At 40.3% G+C, this 18,553-nt stretch overlaps 1 protein-coding gene across 9 annotated transcripts in view; it reads right to left on the reverse strand.

Moving 5' to 3' along the window:
- Positions 1–2,202: 2,202 nt before the first annotated feature.
- Positions 2,203–18,553, reverse strand: part of fgfr3 (fibroblast growth factor receptor 3) — a 69,974-nt gene continuing 53,623 nt past the window's right edge. For 4 of the 9 annotated variants that reach the window (XM_062975988.1, XM_062975986.1, XM_062975983.1 and 1 more), the window contains exons 10-18: positions 15,677–15,821; positions 15,447–15,568; positions 14,021–14,131; positions 12,038–12,228; positions 10,772–10,894; positions 8,765–8,835; positions 8,186–8,323; positions 7,054–7,159; positions 2,203–5,835 (exon numbers count right to left, since the gene is read on the reverse strand). In XM_062975988.1, coding sequence (XP_062832058.1) covers positions 5,671–5,835; positions 7,054–7,159; positions 8,186–8,323; positions 8,765–8,835; positions 10,772–10,894; positions 12,038–12,228; positions 14,021–14,131; positions 15,447–15,568; positions 15,677–15,821 — 1,172 coding nt within the window. In that variant the 3' untranslated portion in view covers positions 2,203–5,670. Of the gene's footprint in view, positions 5,836–7,053; positions 7,160–8,185; positions 8,324–8,764; positions 8,836–10,771; positions 10,895–12,037; positions 12,229–14,020; positions 14,132–15,446; positions 15,569–15,676; positions 15,826–18,553 lie in introns of all 9 variants that reach the window. The other 5 variants (XM_062975987.1, XM_062975984.1, XM_062975982.1 and 2 more) reach the window with 2 other exon arrangements.

Raw genomic sequence — 18,553 nt, forward strand, 5'->3', positions numbered from 1 at the left:
TTTATGGCAAGTCATGTCAGATCATAGAATTATAGAATAATGGAGTTGGAAGAGACCACATGGGCTATCTAGTCCAGTGGTTCCCAACCTGTGGGTCCCCAGGTATTTTGGCCTACAACTCCCAGAAATCCCAGCCAGTTTACCAGTTTACCATGGTTCATGGATCATTCAATTGGTATTCTGGAACAGTACTTTTTGATACATTAACTAGACAGGATGTAAACATACTAGGTGGAAGATATATATACCTCTCAACCTCTGAGGATGCCTGCCATAGATGTGGGTGACACTTCAGGAGATAATGCTTCTGGAACATGGCCATACAGCCTGGAAAACACACAACAACCCTGTGATTCCAGCCATGAAAGCCTTTGACAACACATAGGTGAGCCATGTGAGCCGCCCCGAGTCCCTTCGGGGCGGGATATAAGAATAAAGTTATGAAGTTATTATAGGTGGGCAGAGTTGAGAGAGATTACCCCCTCTCCTCACCTCCTGTCTCATCCAACCAGATCTCTGTAATGTAAGTCAGGTCAGCATGCTCCTTCAGAATCAGGTCACGGATGGCACTTGTTTTTCCATTTACTGACCTGCCATTCAACAGCATTATTTTCTGAAAAGGCGTGAATTCCTCTTTGCTGTTACTTTTTTTTGTGAGTGGGGGGTTGTGGTGGTTCTTTCAAATTTGTAGTAACAATTTGTATTTCCCAATTTACCGTAATGTATTATCCAGAATAAAATCATCTGTTTATTCAAGAACAACATGTGACACTCCAGAATTTTATCTCTATGAATGCACTTACAGAATCATAGTAGTTTGATTCAGATACTACTATTTCTGTGGGAACATTTCATACATTCCCTTGTCCTGGCAGAAATTTTCAGGCAAGCATTAACTTGTTATAATCACACACTTGCTTTCAGCAATATTCCATTTGCATATTAATAGAAAATAAGTATTAAAAGGGAATGCTGCCACATTATGAATGACGACATTATGAGGTGGAGGTGGAAGAGAACTGTGCACAACTGGTCCTTGTATCTGCAGTATGCTCTTCCCTTCCAAGGGAATATATAAAGTTTCTCTATTGAATAGTGTTTCTTTGGGAAATTATATATAATGAATGCTAGTATTCACTATTATCAGTTCACTGAAATATGAAAAATTCTGATTGAGTTTTAAATCTTTTTTTTTTCATTGTGGTGTTTGTGAAATCATACATGTGGTATTTCCTGTGCTTCCGCAGCAGAATCGTGATCTTCTAGAAAGCTTTAGACACATTTAGGTGGTAGCCCCGCTCACACTCCCCATAGAATATATAGCCAGTGTAAGAGGCTACTGCCTCAGTTCCTTTAGTCTGCTGCTCTCGCAGCAGCTAAGAAATCTTTGTTCTGTGACTTGCTTGATTCGGACTGCTTAACTGTGATATTTGACTCGGACTGCCTTTGATTGCCTGATTTCTCCATTCCTGACTACGGACTGCCTCTTGACTAAGTACCCTCGCTCCTGTTGTACCCATTGCTTGGCATGTCTTCCACCACCTGTTTTAAAAAGTGCACGTCATGAGCTGGGGAGCTGTCGGACACTGATGGGCAAGATATGTGCCTCTTGTGCCTTGGAGGGGGCCATATGGCTCAATTCATAGAATCACAGAATAGTAGAGTTGGAAGAGACCTCATGGGCCATCCAGTCCAACCCCCCACTAAGAAGCAGGAAATCGCATTCAAAGCACCCCCGACAGATGGCCATCGAGCCTCTGCTTAAAAGCCTCCAAAGAAGGAGCCTCCACCACAGTCCGGGAGAGAGAGTTCCACTGCCGAACAGCTCTCACAGTGAGGAAGTTCTTCCTGATGTTCAGGAATTCTGTGCCATTTGTTTGGGCTTTACTCCTCAAATGAGGAAGAATCGGGAGTTATGGCTCAAGGTTCTCTTTTATGAGGAAGCCCTGTTGCCTCCACGCGCTCTGGAAAAGCACTCTGTCCTTGAGCCAACTGTGATGCCAGACGCTAGGCCCTTGGGGATGATCTCTTACATGTGGCCATCCTTTCTCAGCATCCTTTGCCCATAGCGAGCAGGTTTTAAGCTTATTCAGGTATTAAGCTTATCATATCTCCTGAGACATTGATTATTATACCGTATGAAAGTAAAGGTTTATTCTTTGAAAGACTTCAAAAACTGCAGCAGTGAACCGAGAGAAGAAATTACATTCAATGTTCTTTTTTATTTTTAGGCCAGATAAATGAAAACAAGAATAGACTGTTTCACATCTTTCAATGACTGCAAAATAAGCAAAATACAGACAATATTGGAACTAAAAAGGTGTTTATCAAAATATTAAAATATCCAAAATGAATAGCTTGCAACATCTGCAGGGAAAAAAGTTTTAAGACATGTTTATGCTTTAAAAAGTTTTGTCTATATAACTATACACAAACTGAAAAAATTGTTAAAGAATGAACAAGCTTACAACCAATGCATCTTTGTAAAAACTCAGTAAATTTTATATATATACATTTATAATAACTATTAAACTCAGGCACACATGTGTTCACTGTTCTGGATTGGAATAGCAATTCTTCAGATTCATGGAATGCATGTACAAAAGTAGCATACAAAGTAAGAAAATATCACAAGTCTTTATTTCAAAAACACAATCATCTATATAAATCTATTTTTAAAAAACTCTTTTCAACTTAAAATCTATAAATTTTCTATTTTGATAAATCAATGTATTATTTAAAAATGAATACTTAACAGGAATGGTGGCCATCCTGTTACACTGGTAAAGCAACGGATCTATACAGAAAAGACCATAGGATCACTAAAGGCATTTCTTGGTGGTAGTAAGGTTAAACGTTTCTTACAAATACAACTTTCTTAATCTCACTCCATTCCATGTTTTTCTTGTTAGCTAAATGCTTTGACAGAGTTATCCAGCACATACAGAACTCTCATCTACAAAACTTGGCATTTTCCCAAACAAAATGTTAGGTTTAAAGGCTATAAAACCATCAAGATCTTCTCCACATATAAATTAAATATATATTTTTGTTTTGTCTCCATTTGACAATGCAAATGGATCTGAGAAGAGAAAACAAATGTCATGCACACATACCCAGGTGCACACACTCTTACAATCAACATTCAATTTTGCTGCAAATTTGTTATTCAGTGAACCACAAGAGTACTTTCATTAAAAAAAAAGAGGGAAAATGCACACATTACCTCCTTAATGCACAGTGGTAAATGTGATGAAATTTTCTTGGCTCTTACACAAAAGTAAAAATAATCTTTGTCAACATCTGCTTAGATGTAATTCTAATGTGTTGCAGAATGTGTGTATTTATAGTCAACCCAGGAAAACTTTAAGAAAATACATTAAAAGTTTTAAAAGTAATCTGTTAAATGACTGTACAGCTATACATTATTTTAATATTTCCCATAAATGCAGAAGAAAAAAAATAATGTATCTTTCTGCACTTGCAATAAGTTAAGACTTTAAATCTGGCAAAAAACAACAACAACGAAATGCATACATTAATACTAACATATTTAAACCAATGAAAAGAACCACTGTTAATAACTATAAATAATTTTACAAATATACAGGATGTTAAGATATAACTTTTTAAAAATAAAATGTAGGAAAAACAAAGCAAATCTCTTTCCCTAAATCAGTATATCCTAGATTGGAAGGTTTTTTTTTTTTTAACTTGGAGAAGTTCTCTTTCAGCCTATCTCATCTGCAATATTACTTTCTCATATACACACAAATACATATTTATAGTTTTGATACACGTGCACACATACACATACACACAACTCTAGGAAACAGAACTTTTTGATAAGTTAAAAGGCGCTTGCCTACAGGTACCCGTAATTATTTTCTCCAAGTATTCGTGGGAGATGGAAATTGCTAGGAGATTTCTGGGGAAAGGTGGCAGAAATCCAATGTGAGAACTTTGAGGCTCCCATCTAAATTATTTCTGCATATCAGAATGTAAGTAAATAAATATAGCAAATAGCAAGATTTGTATCCAACACTGTTCATGATTTTTAAACAATTCCCTGGAATAATTTAGGGCAAAGTAATCACAAGACGCTCATACACAAAACCACGATCCATTTACGACAGCTTGCAACATCTCCAAGTCTTTAGTGTTCTCTCCTGTCTGCATACATTCACTTATTCTGTTCCTGATGCTAGTGCAAGAGGCAAAACCAATGCAACCTCAAAAGAGGCCTGATGCATTTCAAGAATTATTAATTCTTCAGAATGGCTTTTAAATTCCTCCAAAATAGATGGCAAATAGGTTAATAATTAGGGCTGGAACTCCCTCACCACTATAGTTATATCTCTCAGCATGAACCCCCTCAATTTCCATTTACAGGGCAGTTGTCCTTGTGTTCGACTAGGGTCTTTCTGCATATTGCTTAGGAAATAGCTGACTGACATTCCCATCTTCTCCCATGAGAGACTTCTGCTATATCAGCAAGAAGAACAGTCCCTGTTGCAATTCCTTCTCATAGTGGAGATTGCCTGCAGGAGAGGGTGAGGTGGCTACATTCGTTGGCTGCTTCTTGATGAACAGGGGGACAGATTGATGTTGTTTGCAGAAACCACTGTCCTTTAAGTGTGGACTGGGGAACTTTATTGGTTCCTACATATCCCCTAAATCAGTTGCATATATAGGGATCATGAATATAACCCAGCCGTCGATGTGTTACCCATTTTTACCTGCCTTAATGAGTTCCAGCCTAACTATTTACATAAGTATGAATCCCTGCAGGCAACATAGCTTTCAAGTTCCACGAAAAAGATTTGTGTATTCACCGCGTGGTAAAAAGAACTACACTGTTTACACACATTTCTCTTACGGACGCATAGCATTTCTTTTTCTCATTCCTGACATTAAAGGCACATAATGGTGACTGTAGCATTCAAGGTGGAAGTTCAGCCCTTAGGGCACATGTGTCAAATGCAAGGCTTGTGGGCAGAATTTTGACCACCACGTCATTTTATGTGGCCCACAAATCTTTCAATGCCAGGGCAATATAGTTTCATTTATACAGCCTGACAATTACAAACAGCACTTAGAAGGTAACCATTGGGCTGATGTGGCCCTCGGTGAAAATGAATTTGACACCCCTGCCCCAGGGTTTAGGGATGGGTATTGTTGATGGTTCTAGAAATTTATTTGCCAGCCATGTGACTTACTGCAGGCTACATCTCCAAGCCCTCGCTGAAACCTCAAATGACCAGAGGGCCATATAGCTTTAAAAGCTCCTTTTCAAACATAACATACGCAGGGGTCTAGGCGGTGCATAAGCCTGATGTAGTGTGTGTTTGTGCTGGCAGTGGGGAAGGAGCTCTGAGGCCCAGAGAAATACGCAAGTGCTAGCATGGAGCCCACCCCAGATCTAGGTGTAATACTAATTGTTAGGATGCTACTTCCCTGCAAAAAAGTAGGTTCTTTTTGACCAAACAGTGCTTCTGAACCATTTGGTTCTTTTTATAATTGAACAAGTGGGGAATGGGCTCTATGCTACAGTTTCACAAGTATACAAATCTTCTGTGTCCTGGAGAGAATAACAGAATCTCCCTCTGGGTTTTGTTCCTGACCTGCTCAAAACATACATTCAAGAGATTCTTTCTTGAGGGTCTGCCATCATGTCCTGATGATGATGCCATTTGCTTGTTGTTTTGGAAGACAGGGTTCATCGGAGAGAAGATCATGTGCAAATACAGAGTCATCTCCTGAAGAGCAGGCACTGTGTGTATCCTGGCCTGCGGGAGAATATTGTTCAAAAGGTGCCGACAGGTCAAGATACTCCTGTAAGAAGAATAATTGTGTTGGGTAATTTCAAAAAGGGGGGGAAATAAAAAAATAAAGCAGCAACAGAAGCAGTTAAAGCAGTTCAGAAGCTTCCTGAGCTATCAGTAAAGCAAGTGAGACTCGTGAATGACAGGAGCAGAGTCAAGCTTTAAAAATTACAAAAGACTTTACAGAAAGAACTAAATTTCTATATAGGAAAATTTCTATATAGGATAGTTCTATCTAACTATCCATCTCTCTGAAGACATTTTGTCTCTCTCCATGCTCACAGGAGAAGAAAAACTGAAGCATTCAAGAGCTTGCTATATGTCTAGAAACTTTGAATAAAAAGAGGTGTGACCCCGAGAAGTATCAGTCTAACAAACCAAGAAATAACAGGAGAGAGAGAGGCAAACAAAGAGGGCAATGCGGCAAGAGCTTTCCTTACCAGCTAATTCTATCTCCTTGGTGAGGACTACAAACTTGTGCAGGCAGGATGTGGTTGAGTTCCAACAAATTGTACAAACAATAGACAGAAAAAATAACTCAGCAAGCTCCTATAGTGACACTTCATTCCTATGTCTAAGTCAGATGAGATCTGGGAGTTCTACACTTAGGTTGTAAATATAGGGATCAATGTACACCAAAACCTGCCCAAGATGATCAATGTACACCAAAACCTGAATGGATGCAAGACCTGAAGCAGAGGCCACTGTCTCCATGCAGCAAGAAGCAGCACCTGCTAATCCTAAACCACAACCAAAAGGATCTTTTGAATAGATTCAGCCTTGATTGTAGAAAAATTCCTCACTGGCTTTATTTTTTCTTTAAAAAGAAGCATTTAAACTTCTGTTTTGTTTTATTTATATTATGCTTGAGTGTCCTGTCTGTATGGTGTTACACTCTTTTTGCTTGTTTCTAGCTTGCTTTTTGAAAGACGTGTATTTATTTTAATTTCATCGTAATGTGCTCTATATTTAAATCCGAGAGGTGTGATAGAAATGTTTGAAATAAGCAAACCAAGAAACATTTTATACATAAATGGAGCTTTAATTCAACTGATTTTAATGTGTGTTGTTTGTGGGTCTGTGGAGTTGACTGCAGGCTGCCCACAGAATATAGTGACGCTCAGACCTGTTTCAACTACTATATATAATATGATTTTAAATAAAAGGTAAATGTCAATTTGTCCATGAAACAAGGGCTACAGCCAACCAGAAGAGAAGAGATACTCACATCAGTTGAGGTTACTGTCAAAACCCGATCCAGATCTTCAACTAGTTGTTTAAATGTTGGCCGCTGTGAAGGTACTGCATGCCAGCACTCCCTCATAATCATGTACCTGGAGTGGGATGAGGAAGAAAGGATTGGTCATTCATGTATATATGTACACACTGCAAAGCAAAGCACCCATCCTTCCTCATTCTAATTGCCACACCAGTGTGAAACTACAGAGTTCAATATAGTCACAGCTCTAAGAAAAGCTATCTCTCAGCTTATTTGTCCTTGTTTTTATACTCCTATGCCGTCTGCCAGATGGTGACAATTCAGAAACAGGATATCCAGACTGAGATGGATCTTTAAGAATATTTTGAGCTTTCTTAAGACAGTGGGAATTATACAGTTCTTTCAAAGAGTGGAGAGGGAATCCAATAATTCTCGGGGCAGTAGTGGTAACCCTCTGGAATGCTTTCCTATCGGTCACTGTGCAATTAGTAAACCATATACAGATGCAATTGGATAGAACACTCTCTATAGAACAGCAGTGGAAAGTTATTAGCAAACCTCCTCTTCTATAACTATAGCCATCTGACTGCTCATGTGTATCTATACAGTTATGGTCTGCAATTTGGGTCAAAAAGGTGATCTCAGCAGCTTTAGCGGAGTCTGTGGTAGCGCAATGGGTTAAATCCTTGTGTTGGCAGGACTACTGACTGAAAGGTTGGTGCTTCGAATCCGTGGAGTGAGCTGAGCTCTGATCTGTCAGCTCCAGCTCCCCATGCGGGGATATGAGAGAAGCCTCCCGCAGAATGGTAAAACATCTGGGAATCCTCTGGGTAATGTCTTTGCAGATGGCCAATTCTCTCACATCAGAAGCAACCTGCAGTTTCTCAAGTTGCTCCTGACATGAAAAAAGAAGCTTCAGCCATGAAGCTGATTTCAGCTTCAATGAAGTTTATTTCTTCCCCAGTCCATTAAGGCTCCTGATCTGAAGCAGCAGTTCTATAGGAAACTAATCTTATAAAGGGTTCCATGGCACACCTGTACAGTCCCTACAAGGATAACTTAAGAGTGCCCCTTTTCACTTCTTTTACAACTCTCAGATGCTTCATTCTTAGCTTCAGTTTTTGCTTTGCCCAATACTTACAAATCATGGGTACAGTTTGCGGGTTTATCCATTCGATGGCCTTCTTTTAGGAGTTTGAAGAGTTCCTCAACAGGAATTCCTGGGTATGGAGAACCTCCTAAAGTGAAGATCTCCCACAGCAGCACTCCAAAGGACCAACTAGGAACCAAAATAGTAATAATTATAAACAACAACAACAACAACAACATGCAATGAAATTCAAGGATAGGAAATGAAGAGAAGATTTCTGATTTGTTTTTGAATAGCTATGTATAGCTAACAAACAATGAACTAATTGTCTTGGCTATGTATTTTTCTCTAAACACTTGAATATTTCCTTTGATCCAGTTCTACAGAAATCCCAGGCACTGAGTCTGAAATTAAAATGGAACATTTAATCCGATGTCTGAGAGATTATCAGTTACTTTATATGCTTTGTGAAGTCTTCTGCTGTCATCAGTAAATGGAACACATCAAATTATTCATGCACAGGTTCACCAGACTGCAGGATGCCTTCTCCTCTTGGCATTACAATTCTTTCCATGACTCTGTATTTTGCTTTATTTAACTACATTTTCAAACAATGAAAGCAATGCTTACACATCACTCTGGTGAGTGTAGACCCGGTCAAACAGAGCTTCTGGAGCCATCCATTTCACAGGCAGCCGACCCTATAATTAGGGAGACAAAAAAGAAATATCCACCACCAGCACTTTCACCCAGATATTCTGGCACCATCTGAACCTTCTAATGTAATTTGAGCTGAAACAGTCTAATCAGTGACCAGACCAAACAGATGGCACCAATAGACAATGTAATAACAATCACAGATAAACTGATTGACCTATTCAACCCCTAATACAAGTAGCATTTTTGACACAAGCCCTTCACTGTAAGGCAAATAGAAGCCTGAAGTCAACATGACCGGAAGCCTAAAGGCAAGGTTTTGGCTAAGACCCAGATATAACATCTGTTCCCTGTCCTGAGTGAAAGTCCTCTCACAATTTTGGACATGGCTCATTTCTCTTTCTCTTTTACCTCAAAATCCACTTCCATTCCGCCCCTAACTGTTCCCTGGCACAGACACTTTAATGATGAAAGCTTTACATCCAGAAGCACAATACAATATGAGATGGTATTTATGACAGCAGTCAAAAATATATATTGATACTACTCAAAGTGTAGCACAAAAATGAAGCTCTTGCATTAAGACAGTAGCTTCTACTAGGCATGAAATTCACCAGTCAGCAACTAAAGTTGTACCTCTGTTAATTGATTAGATATGTTTGTTTACTTATTTATTTATTTACAGCATTTCTACCCTGCCTTTCTCACCCGAGGGGATTCAAGGCGGCTTACAAAACTGGCAAAATTCAATGCCAATAATACCATACACAATAATAAAATAAAACATAAAACATTTAAAAACACTTAAACATTAGTCAGATAAAAACAGAATACAAAGCTTAAAATATGTGAGTACTTATGTCCATTCGTCTAATAGCCTTGTGTATCATCCTTAATCCAGACCGTGTCAAGCCATAAAGTTTATTCATTAAATGCTTGCACACATAGCCATGTCTTTAGTTTTTTTCCCTAAAGCCCAACAGGGATGGAGCCTATCAGATATCGCTAGGGAGGGTGTTCCACAGCCAAGAGGCCACCACTGAGAAGGTCCTGTCTCTCGTCCCCACCAGCTGCGCTTGTAAGGCAGGTGGGACCGAGAGCAGGGCCTCCCCAGACGATCTTAAAGTTCTCGTTGAGTCATAGGAGGAGATATTTTTGGACTTTAGATATGTTAGATATGTTCTTAGGCATCAGTTCTTTAATAGAAATTTTTGTACCAGAGGCACAAATATGAAAAAATAGGTCCCCGGTTCACAAAAAAGCACGCATTCTGTATACTTTTTACTTGAAATGAACAGTGTAATATGTGAAACCAAACAACTACTTCAAAACTTCTTTCAAAATGCATCCAGGGATTTTTTTTCTTTCATCAGCCTTTACTTTTTTTTAGCTAAACGGATAGCTCTATATTTTTCCAACAAGTTATGGGTACCTAGTGAGGCATGTCATCTACTTTCCCTTGACATTGTGTAGTTGTGTCCGACTCTGGGCATTGGTGCTTATCTCCATTTCTAAGTTGAAGAGCCGGCGTTGTCCATAGACACCTTCAAGGTCATGTGGCCGGCATGACTGTATGGAGTGCCTTCCCGCCAGAGTGGTATCTATTGATCTACTCACATTTGGATGTTTTCGAACTGCGAGGTTGGCAGAGCCTGGGGCTAATGGCATTTAGCTCACCCCACTCTTCAGATTCAAACTGTTGACCTTTCAGTCAGCAAATTTAGCACCTCAGCAGTTTAACCTGCTGTGCCACCGGGGGCCAAACATTAAAAATCAGTAGCCTCTTGAGCTGCCACTACCATGAAAAGAGGAATTCAGCTGAATGGTGGGTGAAGGAACACCAGCAACAACAAGGAATAGCTGGCTGAATATATTCTTATAAATACATTTTAAAAATGCAATTTCCTCATGAGACACCTGACTCCTTGGGTAATTACCCAAATTGACTCATTGGGGGGAGGGGTTGTTTTTTATACTCACGTTGGTTGTTTTCTTATAATAATCTATGTTGTGAACATCTCTAGCAAGTCCAAAATCAGCTATCTTCATCACGCTATCTTCAGTGACCAAGACATTTCTAGCTGCCAAGTCTCTATGGATGCACTATAAAAAAGAGAAAAAGCACAAATATGGATTGATTGAGAGTATTTTGCACTTGTTTATCATGGTTTATATGCTGCTGCATCATCTGTCTAACCCAGATGTGCAGGCTCTCCTTCTCAAACCTCCCTCTGTACTGAGTTCTATCATAATGCAGAGAGACAAAAGTCTCCTCTATCTCCAATCAGAGGTCAGTGGTAGACATTCCCCAACATTTAAAAATGTATTTCCAGTTATCTTTCACATTTGATTTTCCCACTTGTCAGTCAGAACTTCCGGAGACAAACTGAATTCCAGGCTGAACTTAGCTGGATTCCAGAAACAGTGGCAAAGAGCAGGCTGGTCCATCTTCTCCTGGTCTATATGGGAAAGAGGAAGGGCCATTCTGCTTGCTCTCAGCTGGTGATCTCAAGAGTGCAAGGAAAAGCCAGTGGGGTGTAATGAAACATTTATGGCAGTTTTCCCAACAGCTTGTAGATGAACCAACTGAAAGTATTTGCTCCGCATCTCTGTTCAGGGAAGAGGTGCTTGATTCCTGAGCCAAGAATGGGGTGGCAGAGCAGAGTGCTTCATAGTAGATAATCCAACTCATGTGAATGGCCTGGTAAAAAGAAAGACTTCCTGATCTGAGAAGCATCTAGTGCAGTGGTTCTCAACCTGTGGGTCCCCAGATGTTTTGGCCTTCAACTCCCAGAAATCCTAACAGCTGGTAAACTGGCTGGGATTTCTGGGAGTTGTAGGCCAAAACACCTGGAGACCCACAGGTTGAGAACCACTGATCTAGTGGAAGACATTTCCCCTTTCCTTATTTGCTTTGGAGAAGACATTTTGCTATTCATTTTGTCTTCTTCCTTTTCACAATTTCAATTGCAGCTCCACATCAGGGTGTCCTTATTCGCATACAACTCCACATACATGTTTTCCTCACTTGACTCACTGTTTTATCCTCCCCCCTTTTTTATAGTGCACAGATCTAAGTAGTGACACTTAAAAATCCTGTACTAAAGTTGACAATGCATATTGTTTCTGAAGGCAACACTACCAGGATATCCCACTAAAGCACTGATCCAATTTGTGCTTCTTTTTGTAGACACAAAACAAGAAGTCTAAAAAAACCCACCCCATTCTTGCCACATTTTTACTCACCTTTTGAGATGCCAGGTATTCCATTCCACGTGCTACTTGGTAGGCACACGAGACCAAGTCTTTAAATGTTAATTGTTCCTCAGGTAGCTTGCAGGTATCAAAAGAGTAATCCATGCCAGGTGGACGACGGGCTCTAAGGTATTCTCGCAAGTTCCCTTTCGATGCATATTCCACCAGAACATAGAGAGGGCCTGTAGTGAAACAATCAAGTATTATCTAAAACAGACTTTCTTCTATCTTCAGGCTCTCATTCTAATGAGCTGCAAAAGCATTACTCTGCATGTATCTACCATCTGAATCTCTAGAACCTATGGAATTGGCTTTGAAACTAATAGTTATGAAATCATCAGGCTGCTTTTGAGCAGGTTTTTTTTTGGAAAACTCTGAAAACCCACTTATTCTTGCTATAAGAATTAAAACTTCTTTTAAATTGATTTTGTATTTTTATTTTGTATATTGCCTTAGGTGGGTTCCATTCTTAAAGTTTGCTTCAACTCACTTAAAGTAAATGATTGTAATGTAATTAAGAAGCAGATACTTCAGTCCCAGAATAGCTCAATCAGGTTTAATAGTAGCAACATCAACATGAAAAGAAGAATGTAGATGGTCTGGGGGAAACACTTGTCATCTTGCAGAAGTGTAAGCCCCATCCCTTTTCCGTGTTTTGATGTCCTATAGCCTGGGACTGTAAAGGATTTAATGAGTATTTGAAGCATATAAGACATTGACTCTGATGTGGCAGATATTTCTGTCTGTGGCACAAAAGTAATAAATAACAACAACAACAACAACAACAATAAATCCAGCATATCTATCTTGTTTGCTGTGTCATAATAATAATAATAATAATAATAATAATAATAATAATAATAATAATAATGCTTTATTTGTAGACTGCCGTATCTCCCCAAAGGGACTCAGGGCAGGTAAGGTAAACAAACATGCTTTATGGTTGCATAAGTATTCATCCTCTTTGTCAGTACTTGGAAAAAACGCCTTCAAGTCTTTGTGGGTTAATCTTTATCAATGTTGTCCATCTAGATTGTGTTTTATACTTAGTATAAGGCTGCTCTTTATGGTCTTTTAACTGTTTGACACTTTCTATTAAGGGGCAGGACATTTGGTCTCTCCCTGTTTGAGTCTTATGTGCCTGTTCAATGCCTCACAGTAGTAGTCACCCCTTACTTTGACTTTAGGACCCATTGCTTCTGAACATGGACATTACACTAATCTGTCTGATTTCCTTTTAATGTTGTCATCTCACCTTGTGGAAATGGATTCCATAAACTAATTTATCTCATAGACAACTATATACTATACTATTATACTAGATTTGCTTGAGTCTTATGTTCATCATTTTTGGGGCTAAATTACAGAGCCAAAACTAAGATGTGCATTAGATTCGATGATGCATTAGAATCGTGCATGTATGCCTGACTGTGCCCTTCCATCAGGCTGAGGCTAGCAAACTTACCAGCCCCACATGGTTCTCAACTGGCTTCATTCATGAGGCCTTCAAAACTAGGGTGAGGGATTGGAAACAGCACCCCTCTGTCAGACTGGTGGCTTTCCTTTGCCTTTAACCAACCTCGGCCCTGACAGAGGGATGGCAGCTTCCCAACTGGTCTCCTTTACGAAGCCTTCAAAACCTCCCCCTTGGTAATCTAGTGCCAGACTAGATGTGTGAAAGCATTAAAATCCCCTATTTTGAAAAGTATGGAAGTAGTTGCTGTGGGAATGCTGAAATAGGACCATAGAGAGTGTATACTGCTGCCTAACCCACTGCAGTTCTGACATAGAAGCTACCATGCCAGTATCATTTTTTTAGTATACCCCTTCATAGGCACACTCCTGGAGTTTGCCTCTCCCTGCCCCAATTTTAAATTGGTGGTGTAGAGTCTTGGGGGCTTCCTAGAAACACTGTAACTCACATGATGCCCTTCCCCACCCCCTGTTCTGCAGCCACATGTTCTGGGAACATACCATCCTGTGTGCAGGCTCCCAACAGATTAATAATATTTTTGTGCTTTCCAATCATTTTCATCATTTCCATTTCTGAGATTAAGTCAGAAAGATCTTTGTCAGTTGCATCATCTATAGAATATATAGAAAAGAAGAAAAAAAACAGCAATTAAGGAAAAGCATACTTTCATCACATGACACATGGGAAATTCATTCAAGTACCGCATTCAACCATCTGTTCTAGCAGCTCAATAACACAATATAGCACATACCATGTTATTTCCTTGCCATTTGTCACTACTAATTGCATATAAACTGATCAGTGTCTCCCTCCCTCCCAATAGTCTTATCATCAAATCTAGCAGTTCAAACCTGGTGTAACAATGGTTGGCATCCTGTTGGTGAATTATAGTGGTTTAAGTTGTACTCATATTATCACAACTCACTTTTGGGTTGTTTTGGAGTTCAAAATTCAGTGTCACCTGCATGCCAATCAATATCCCCACCAAAGCCACATTTTATCATCTTTAGCTTCCTGAACCTGGCCATTTCCCAACTGGCAGAGTAGAGGTGTAGCCAGCAAGTGTCCAACTGTTTTTCAGTTGCCAAGTGGGGAGCAATGACACTGCTGCAGGTTCTGTAGATGCCTGTCACCGTGTGTTCATCTATACAGGACAATGGCCAGGCATTTGGCTGTTATTTCTCAATATTCTCTACCAATCTGGAAATGGCCACTTTCGGGAGGGTGCAACTGAGGAAAAAGTGGCTTGGAGATTGAAGTACTCTAACTATATCTTGCAGCTATGTCTCCTGATGCAGGATCATAGCTGATATTTCCCTATCCCATAACCTGTAGCCGATTGGCTACCTCAGTCAGGACATTAATGTAACCCCATGTTCAGAAAGGAAATGGAATTTAATTCCCACTAGTTCATCTGTACAGGGAAAACTTACACTATAGTAGGGTAGGTGTAAGTGCTTCAAAATAATAAGAATGAAAAATCCTAACAAAATGACCCCATAAAAGGAGACTTTTCTGTTGTACCAATTTGGGTGGAAAGTCTTTCTTTTATTGTTATTCCTGGAATTCGCTTTCTGCCATTTGCTGAATATTCTCCCTTTTTTAAAAAAAAAACTAAGTAAATAAAGTTAAGACCACCAAACTCTTTATGAAATTTGAGAAGTGATAGCATGCAAATGCAAGAATGAAGCAAAATGCCCAACCCAATGATCTGGTGGCATGAACATATAAACAGATTAATAAAGGGAAGGAATAAGTTTAGTGAGGCCAAGAAAGCCTGAGATAGCAGAGCAGGAGAGGGAGACTACAGGAAGAAAATCCGGAAGAAAACAACTCAGTACCAACCACTGCAGGAACAGACATAAGAAAAATAAAGAGTCATGCCAAACAGGGAGACCATTTCCTAGCACTATGTGTTCTCAGTACCTTTCAACATCTTGACAGCTACTGTGATAGGCTTATTTGGTTTCTCTTTATTGATGCCCATTGCTTCTGCCATCACTACTTGACCAAAACAACCTTCACCCAAAGGCTTCCCTAAGGTCAGACTGAAATGAGAGATACAAGTAAAGACATTTGAATAATCACCATGTATGTGGCAAACAAAAAAAGGAAGAAGTGAAAAAAACTATATTTGCAGCCTATTTTTTCCTTACCAAGATCTTGCCAATTCCCACTTGGGATCAGAAGGCAGTTCAAGCTCTGAGACATTTGCCAGCATTGGTCCTTCACTGGATGAAAGGCGGGTGATCCTGACTAGTGGAGTATTGGAATTCATTGAAGAGTTGGATTCCAAAGATACCTGCTTGAATAGAGCAAAGGAGTTGTTGTTACTGCCAACAGCTCCTATAACAAACAAGCACAGAAATAAACAGGGTAAAGGGACATAGCTGGGCATTAGTGTTTTTTTTGTCACACACAGTTCATGCTTCATCCAAAAGATAAACTGAAGACACTGTTTTTCTTTGAAGTGCAAGTCTCTTAAGTCATGCTTTGGTTTAAATAATCACAGCTTCCCAATTCAGGAATGTGATTTAGTCTGGTGCTGTGCAAAGCATTAAATGTATTTTCCCATGTAATCTGTCCCAGTTAATGGGACAATAAAAACAGTGTATAATGTAATCACTGGGGTTTGGTTCCACATTGATTCATTGATTCTAAAATCTGTGGCTGCCACATTATATAGAATGTTATTTATTTAATTACTGTATTTTTACCCACCTTTCTCCTGATATAGGGATTCAAACACAGTAAATGTATTAAAATGTGAGCATAAATATTAAAAAAAACATTTAAGCCCTGTGTATTATTAATGACACACTTTCATTTGTCTGCAAAAGGCAAACAGAGATGGGACCATCCTGGTCTCTCTGGGGATGGAGGTCCAGCATCTGGGAGCAGCCACCAAAAAGGCCCTCTCCTGTGTTCCCACTAAACGCGCTTGAGAGAGCGGTAGGACAGAGAGGCCTTCTCCTTAACATAGTATTCTAACAGGTTCATAAAGAGAGATACAGGGCTTCAAATAATCTGGACCCAAGCTGAATGGGGCTTTACAGGTCATAACCAGCACTTTGAATTGTGCCCAGAAACAAGTTGTTGCAATACGGGAATTGTGTGCTCCCTTGTAGCCACCCCCAGTTATCCAGATCCCGCTCTTTGGACCAAGTAAAATTTCTGAGCACTTTTCGAGGGCAGTCCCATGTAGAGTGCATTACCATAATCCAAACAGAATGAAACCAAGACATGTACCACCATGGTGGGAACTGACATTTTCAGGAACTGTGTGGTTGGCAGGCTAGCTTTAATTATGCAAAAGCACTTCTGGTCACTGCTGATACCTGGGCCTCCAAGGTTTAGAGTTAAATCCAGGAAAAACCCCAAGCTGTGAACCTGTGTTTTCAGAGGGAATGTGACAGGATGAATCCCTATTCTGTCCTCCAACTGATTAAGCTTCTATTTCTTTGCCCTCATCCTGCCAGGCACTGGTTTAGCAGAAGAACAGCTTCCTTGGAACTAGGTGGAAAGGAGTATTAGAGCTGGTAACACCTGACCCCAAAACTCTGGATGACCTCTCCCAGCAATTTCATGTAGATGTTAAATAGCATTGGGGAAAGGATTGAACCTTGAGCGATTCCACAGGTCAACGGGTCAAATGAGAATCCCCCAGCACCATGTTCTGGGACTCCCCCTCCTCCACCCCCAAGAAAGAAAAAACTACCTCCAAAGCCCCATTCCATAAAGTCAATTCAAAATGACACCATGGTCAATGGTACTGAAAGCTGCTGAAAGGTCAGCAAAACCAATAGGGACACATTTCACTGTTCAGTTCCCTGTATATACATCATATACCAAGGAGACCAAATCTATGTCTGTTCAGAAACCAGGGCCAAAACCAGACTCCTTCTCCAGGAACCATTGGAGAGAAGCCACCATATACCTTAGTACCTTGCTCAGAAATGGAAGGCTGCAAACTGCCTGGCAACTACAGGAACTGGGGAAAATTTCTTCAGAAGGGCTCTTACCACAGCCTCCTTGAGGCATGATGGGACCCTACCCTGATTCATTAATTCCTTGTCTGCTCCAACAGTTTCCCTCTAGCCTGTTTAATGAGCCAGGAAGGGGAGGGGTCAAGAACACATGTGGTGGCTCTCAACTCTCCAAGGATCCTGTTGGAGCCTCTGGTGGCCTAGGGGATAAAAACCTCGTGACTTGAAGGTTGGGTTGCTGACCTGAAAGCTGCCAGGTTCAAATCCCACCCGGGGAGAGTGCGGATGAGCTCCCTCTATCAGCTCCAGCTCCATGCGGGGACATGAGAGAAGCCCCCCACAAGGATGGTAAAACATCAAAACATCCGGGCGTCCCCTGGGCAACGCCCTTGCAGACGGCCAATTCTCTCACTCCAGAAGCAACTCCGGTTGCTCTTGACACGAAAAAAAAAGGATCCTGTTCACATCCTCAGGGTGCACAAACTGAAAAGCATCTATCAACACTGGAGAAGGAGGTGTCAAGGTTAGAGGCATCTGAAATGCTGGGCCTTATGAAAATGGCAAAACCAAAGTTGGCTTTTTGGATTTGGGGGGCGGGGTATTATCAAGCTATGGATGGTAAACCATTGAAGCACAATTTGAAGATAAGGAAGGCTGACTGTATGCTAATTCCTGAGAATGAACAGCCCATCAGCACCTTAGCCTACTCTTTAGTATTTACCTCTGATGTGTCTAATACAGTGGTGTCAAATTTGTGGGGCCCCTAGGTGTTTTGGACTTCAGCTCCCAGAATTCCTTTCCTTTGGACAAGCTGGCTCGGGGCTTCTGGGAGTTGAAGGCCCAAACATCTGCAGAGCCACAAGTTTGGCACCTCTGTTCTAATACTTCCCATCAGGATCGACTCAGTCCCTCCAGGACAAACAATGATAGTGAATGGACAGACCACCAAAAATGAACCACTTTCTAAGTTTCTCAAGATTCACATGATTGTTAGTGGAGTCAGAACTTGCAATGATTTAGAACTTAAGAGAGTGGAGAAGTATCAAG

Source organism: Anolis carolinensis, chromosome 3, assembly GCF_035594765.1.
Source record: "Anolis carolinensis isolate JA03-04 chromosome 3, rAnoCar3.1.pri, whole genome shotgun sequence".
Lineage (NCBI taxonomy): Eukaryota > Metazoa > Chordata > Lepidosauria > Squamata > Dactyloidae > Anolis > Anolis carolinensis.